This window comes from Solanum stenotomum, chromosome 1 (genome assembly GCF_019186545.1).
Source record: "Solanum stenotomum isolate F172 chromosome 1, ASM1918654v1, whole genome shotgun sequence".
Taxonomy (NCBI): domain Eukaryota; kingdom Viridiplantae; phylum Streptophyta; class Magnoliopsida; order Solanales; family Solanaceae; genus Solanum; species Solanum stenotomum.
Window position 1 is genome coordinate 18,774,657 of NC_064282.1, and position 6,759 is coordinate 18,781,415.

The window sequence follows — 6,759 nt, forward strand, 5'->3', positions numbered from 1 at the left end:
ATACCGGAATGGATTCGTGTGACAAAAATATATGTTGGTTGGGTGTTTTGTCAGAAAAAATGGTTACTGGACTTCTTGCATAAACGAATTTATCTGGAATTATATGCGTACACTTAGTTTTCAAACCAATTTATTTTATGGACCAATTCCGGAATTCAATCGAATGGGTGCTTTAAAAGGTCTTTATTTGTCAGAAAATTAATTTTGTGGTGAAATTCCTTCAAATTACTTCGAGAAAATGTTGTTGTTGAAGAAATTATGGCTCTTGGACAACAAATTTTCGGGTGAAATTTCGTCGTCATTAATGGAGCTGCAATATCTCATTGAATTGCACCTGGAGAACAACCAGTTCTCAGGTCCAATACCGCCAGTCGGCAGTCTCGAACCAGTCGATATTAGAATCACTCGATCTTTCTACTAATAACTTGAAAGTGGATCAAGATTCAATGAGAGTTTGTTTAAGGGGAATTCCAAGCTTTGTGGTGAGAAATTAGGCAAAGCTTGTAATCAAGCCATAAATAGCAGCAGCGACACCAACACCAGCATCAACGACAACAACGCAAATATTAGCACTCAACAAAGTCCGGATAGTAATTCGAATAAAAGCATCTCAATGTGGATTATGATATAATCAATTGTACTGTTATTGATCATAATTATAGTAATATACATCATATGTCGCTACCAACAAACTTGTCGTGCTTCAATTGAAAGTTTTGAGGAGCCATCACTTGGGAAGGCGAATTTTGAGTGACAGCAAGAAGTCATTTGAACTAAGTCGGTGTGGCTGAATGATGATAAAGGTGAGTTTGGTTTAGCAGATTTGATGAAAGTAATGGATCTTTATTTTAGTTGGGTCGGATTTTACTAAATGGGTCGGATAAAATACAAAAAAGAAAGTAAAAATTTAATTATAATAAAAATATATACTCATGGAGCCACCTAGGCGCCATGTAGGTGCCACATAGACTAATAAAAATGGTGACACAATACTTAACTGTACAAGGGCAAATATGTGCTCAAAGTTGGATGGTAAGGATAAACATATCAAAAAAATATGACGAAAAATAAATATGATCCTTTTCTAAGAGTATAAGGGTAAATATGACCCTTTTCCGTTCTTAAAATTTCTATTTGTTAAAATATGTACTTAGATAAATAAATCAAATAAATTGAAACGAAAAGGTATTTAATTATATCTTACGAGAATAATAACAATATAACATGACCGCATTAAGTGAAACGAGTAATAAGTTTAAATAAGAAAGTTAGAAAGATGATCTATGTAAAGTAACAATTTATAATTTTTGACACTCTGGTGAATAATATTTTTTGAATAGGAAATTAGCATTTTCTTATTTAAAGGCAAACTAATATTTAAAAACATTTTCTAAAGAAATTTGCTTTTACAGAGTAACAGTCTGTTTGAATTGATTTAAAAATTGATCAAATCAAATTTTATATCATTTTTAACGGTTGGAAGAGTTCGACAAAATTAAAAATAACTTTAAAAGGTGAAAAATCAAAAGTAGTTTCCCTTTACTTTTTTTAAAAAAATTTTTAAAGTCATTTAATTTTTTATTTTTTATTTTTAACTTAAAAACTATTTTAAAGTCGATTCGGCTGTAACAAGGATTTAATGGACCCTGATTTCATGCAATTCTGATGCATCCAGTGCCCATATATAGTTCTTTCTAAAATGTTGACCACCAGCGATATACACAAATATAAGTAATGCCCCAATAGTATTATTTCAATTTCAGAGAGTACTAATTTCTATTACTGAAAATGGTGATTTTTCAGTGAATATTTAACCAATTGACTGAACAATTTATAATTGAAGAATAACATACATTTATATCCTCAAAAAGTCGGTGTAACTACAGCAAAAAAAACAAAAAACACAATAATTCTAGGAATATAATTCAATTGCCCTTGTAAAGTTGTAACTAATCAAGATTTGACCTCAAAGTGTTTATCTCAACTTCAGTACTCGGGGGAGTTTGGCAGGATCCATTATTAGAAAAAAATCTGTCCTTTGTAATTGAGAGGCGGAGCCAGCATAAAGACTTTGGAGGTTCTAAATTTCCTTTAGAATTGTCGATTAATTTTGTTAGGGGTTCACAAATTAGTATACATATATATTTAATTAATTTTCTACTATAAATACATGGTTTGCGAAAAAGTTACTGGGTTCGTCCGAACCCATGAACCCCTACCTAGCTCCGCCTCTGCTTTGTACACACCGCCCGTCTCTCCTACCAATTGATGATCCGGTGAAATGTTTGAATCGTGTCCATTGAATCTTATCATTTAGAGGAAGGAGAAGTCATAACATTGTTTCCGTAGGCGAATCTGCGGAAGGATCATTGTCGAAACTTGCAAAGCAGAAAGACCCGCTAACATGTTTCAACACTTGGGGGCCACGCGCAACTGGAGGTGCTTACCCCCCCCCTCCCAATCATGTCCCCAACGTGGAAAGCGTCAAGGAATACTAAAATTGACAGTCGCCCCTCGCATCCCGTCTGCGGAGTGCATGGGACATGTGTTGCTCTTGAAACACAAACGACTCTCGCATCGATGAAGAACATAGCAAAATGTGATACTTGATGTGAATTGCAGAATTCTATGAACCATCGAGTCTTTGAACGCAAGTTGCGTCCAAAGTCATTAAGCCGAGGGCACATTTGCCTGGGCGTCACACATCACGTCGCCCCCCCGCACACTGCAAGGTGTCGCGCAGGGTAGTAACTGGCCGGCCTCATGTGTGCCATATACATTAAAATAATGCATTACTTATATGTTGTTCGGTACATTCTTTTTCAACTTATGTAAAAACACAATTGCGCCTCACAACTTTTCCTTGTAATTTTCACCATATTTCGTAAAGGGTATTTTTGTAAATATTTTTTAAGAAAGAAATTATATAATGAATGTTATATAATTTAATACACCAAACCAAATAATGGATAAGAAATAATCTCAACTTTACTAATATCAATATTAATAATACATTTTATTCATTACTATTCTTATACACTATTCCAAAACAAGAGGAATGAATATAAGAAGTTAGATATGGAAAAAGATCATAGTATCAATTTATTAATATCAGTAAATGGAAATCACTAGGTTTTGATTTTGAATTTAAAACTCTATAACTAGCTTGATCAATACGGAATGTTTTTAATGGAGGACGAAACTGTATAAGATTTGAATATAGAACAAAATCATATAATAGTATCATTTTACCATAATTAATTAAATAGTAGTAATAGGTAAAAATAGTACTCTATTAATTGAAATATGGTGGTACTATTACACATCCACTTGTCATGTTATTATTGGCTTTCGGTTAACAGTAACTTTTTTTCCATAACAGAGGTGAAGTTTCATGGCATGTTCCTTTTATCCCTTAATGGAAATTGGTCTGTTACACAACAGTAATAATGGCGTTTTGACAGTGTGTATATATATATATAGTCTCCTTTCATCTACAAAGTTTTTTTTTAGGACTTGGAAGCATTTCTAGAGTTTCAGAGGTAACCTTCATTCAAAAAGTAAAGCATTTTTTCTACACTTTTCATCTTAGAAATGGTATTTTTTTTAAAAAAAAAATTCTGTTTACTTGGGGTTTTTTGGTTTCCTTTTGTTTCTCGTAAAAATAGATTTCATGTTCATTTCGAAAGAGCTTCATGTGCACTTGAGTCGAGGGTATTTAGTAAGGTTTGCGTATATTTTACCTCTTTTGGCATTTCACTGGGTTATATTGTTGTTGTTGTTCGAAAGAGCTTCATGTGTCTAGTTTGGAAGAACGAGTGAGTTCTTCATTATGTTTCTATGGTTGAACGATTTTATTTTTTTTTAATAATATTTGGACTTGAAGTTTTTATCATTTTTTTGTGTGATTTCTTTTTTAGTCTTGTGATTATGTGTGTGTGTGCGCGTTTGTGACTTTGTGTATAGTGAAGAAACCTGAAATGCAAATTTTTTTTTCATAAAACCCTGCGAAGAAACTGTTTTTCCTTTCATATGATCTGTTGGGTGGAGCCAGTTACTGCTGAGGGGTTCTTCCTAGCCTCCTGTGGAAAGTTATATTGCTTATTTTTATGTATATGTATGAGATGTTAAACCCTTTCGGCTTCTTTTTGGGCTTATTTTTTCATATTTTGGAACCCTTAGTAAAATAAACTTAGCTACTTTGAATATGACTTGATTTCTGCCTTTACTTTTTGGGCTGTCTCGTCTATAGTTGTTTGATTCTCTTCTACATCTTTACTTGTATTTTGCCTGACTAAAATGGAAGTGCAAAAACCATAGTTGGATTAGACAATATTTTACAAATTGACTAGTGGCAAAACTTTTCTTTGTTTACATCTTTAATATCCAAAGATGTGGCCTACCGGTCTAGTGATCAATAAAATGAGTTGATTACCACTGAGGTCTAAAGTTCGGCATGATTAACCTGTACCTGGGAGGTAGTAGATACTACTCTGTAGAATTAGTTGAGGTTTTAGTTTACTTTTTATTCATTTCTCTGTGTTTGATTGGACCAGATTCTAAATGTTTCAAGTTGCTGAATATTGAAGCTAGTATCAATAGCTTACTCCCACTATGCTCCTTCCTATTTAATTCTTGTCCTGTTCAACTGTTTCTTTACAATTCATGTACTTGCCCATTTTGAGAAAGTAAGATGACAATTTAATGTCGTATGTGCTTTTAGGCGTTTAGTTTTGTAACTTCACTGGCAATTTGTTGGTGACTCTTGCAGTTTCTTGATGTATTTTGCTACAATTTAATGTTGAGAGTAGTATTTTTTTTCTGTTCTTTAGTCAAAGAGGGCATGGAGTTCTTGTTTTTTTCCTTAACAAGGAATATATTTGAACTTTATCTTTTGTCATATGAACCAGAAGGAAGATTCTTGAGGTATTCCAACTTTGAGAAAAGGGGTCAAAAACTCTTCGGGGTAAGGTAAAACTTGAATCTGTACCAAATTTGGAAAAGGTATTTCGAGTTAATCATCTGCTGCAGCCTGGAAGTATGCTGGCTTTACAACCGAATGACTAAACCTTTTTCAGATTATTAATGAGCTTTACATACAACAATTTAAACTAGTTGTAAACTGTGTTTCTGTCTTGAATGAGATTTTCTGATAGTTTTTATACTGTTAAGTTTGAGTAAAATGTAAGTTTCTACTTGTCCGTGTGTGGTGTTGTGGGTCTTGATTCTTGACAACCTCTACTTGTCATGTTAGGAAGATCAAGGAACTGCAAACATGATGTACCACGTAGCAAGGGCATCTGAATTTCTGGTGATCACTGGGATTGGTATTAATGAACTGAAGATCACAAAAAAGGCACTAGTATGGCCATTGCAGAAATGTCGAATCATTGATGTTACTCCTGTGAACTATACTTTTGAAGTCAATGCTATGAGTGCTGAGAAGCTGCCCTTCCTTCTCCCTGTTGTTTTCACTATAGGTCTATGTGTGGATGACCGTGAGAGACTTATCAAATATGCTAAACTTCTATCCCACCATGAACGTGATTCACACGATGTGAAGGACCTTGTTCAAGGTGTCATTGAGGGAGAGACTCGTGTCTTGGCTGCTTCCACGACCATGGAGGAAATCTTTAAAGGCACAAAAAATTTCAAGAAGGAGGTATTTGACAAGGTTCAGCTTGAGCTCAACCAATTTGGCTTGCTGATTTACAATGCTAACATTAAGCAACTGGTTGATGTTTAAGAGCACGAATACTTTTCTTACTTGGGGCAGAAAACTCAAATGGAAGCTGCAAACCAAGCAAAAATTGATGTTTCTGAGGCCAAAATGAAGGGTGAGATTGGAGCTAAGGAGTGAGAAGGTCTCACACGTCAAAATGCTGCCAAGATTGACGCTGAGACAAAGATCATATCCACCCAAAGGGATGGTAATGGAAACTATGAGTGCAAGCATTTCTAACAACTATGAGTGCAAGCATTTCTAACAACTTGCCTGCACATTAGTCTCACCAGCAAGCCTAAAGAGTTTGGCCAAACCTTCCTGAAAACACGTATCCACAGGTACATACTTCAACTTTTCCACTTCATTCATATAAGATACAATAACAGTAAAATCCATATCCATATTGACAAAAGCAAGATGACCAGTAACGCAAGATGACAAGCTGGTGAACATATATTTTTTTTCCCTGTACAACTACTCTCCATAATGCATAATACATAATTCAAATTCCATAAGTACTACAACTTCATTACAAAATACAAATTCAATAATACATAAACTTGTAATTCAAACTCCATAAGTATTAAAACAACAAATATTCAATTTATACATTGAGTCTTAAAGTGTTTGATCCTTACATACATTCACTTCATGATCCTTATAACAAACACAACGAACAAAGCACATGAAATGAAAATGATAGTTTTCAATTTTTTGATTTTCTTCTCCAAAAGCATAACTTTTCCAGCTTCTTGGGCTGAAATAAATTTCATTTCTTCAAACAAAATTTCCAGATTGTCCCTTTCAGCTTTTTCCATTCCATCGACAATCCGTTTCAATTTGTTTCTTTCAACCTTCATAACATCCAATTTACCCTTTAAGTCCATTATAACAGTTACTGCTCTTGGTGGGAGTTGTTGTTTGTCTTGCCATTCCCAATATCCACATGAAGTGGCCTACATGTAGTGTACAAATTCAACTATCAAGTTTACATAATAATTTAGAGAAATACTTAATGTTAATTTAACAAATAA

The 6,759-nt window shown here is 34.0% G+C and overlaps 1 protein-coding gene and 1 pseudogene across 2 annotated transcripts in view; both read left to right on the forward strand.

Annotated features, from left to right (window-relative positions):
• Positions 1 to 2,558: 2,558 nt before the first annotated feature.
• On the forward strand, positions 2,559 to 2,701 carry LOC125853929 (5.8S ribosomal RNA; annotated as a pseudogene).
• Positions 2,702 to 3,498: 797 nt separating this feature from the next.
• LOC125853727 (flotillin-like protein 6) overlaps positions 3,499 to 6,759 on the forward strand; it is a 5,151-nt gene continuing 1,890 nt past the window's right edge. Inside the window, exons 1-2 of one of the 2 annotated variants that reach the window (XM_049533464.1) lie at positions 3,499 to 3,560; positions 5,259 to 5,566. In XM_049533464.1, coding sequence (XP_049389421.1) covers positions 5,276 to 5,566 — 291 coding nt within the window. In that variant the 5' untranslated portion in view covers positions 3,499 to 3,560; positions 5,259 to 5,275. Of the gene's footprint in view, positions 3,561 to 5,254; positions 5,567 to 6,759 lie in introns of both variants that reach the window. The other variant, XM_049533463.1, reaches the window with a different exon arrangement.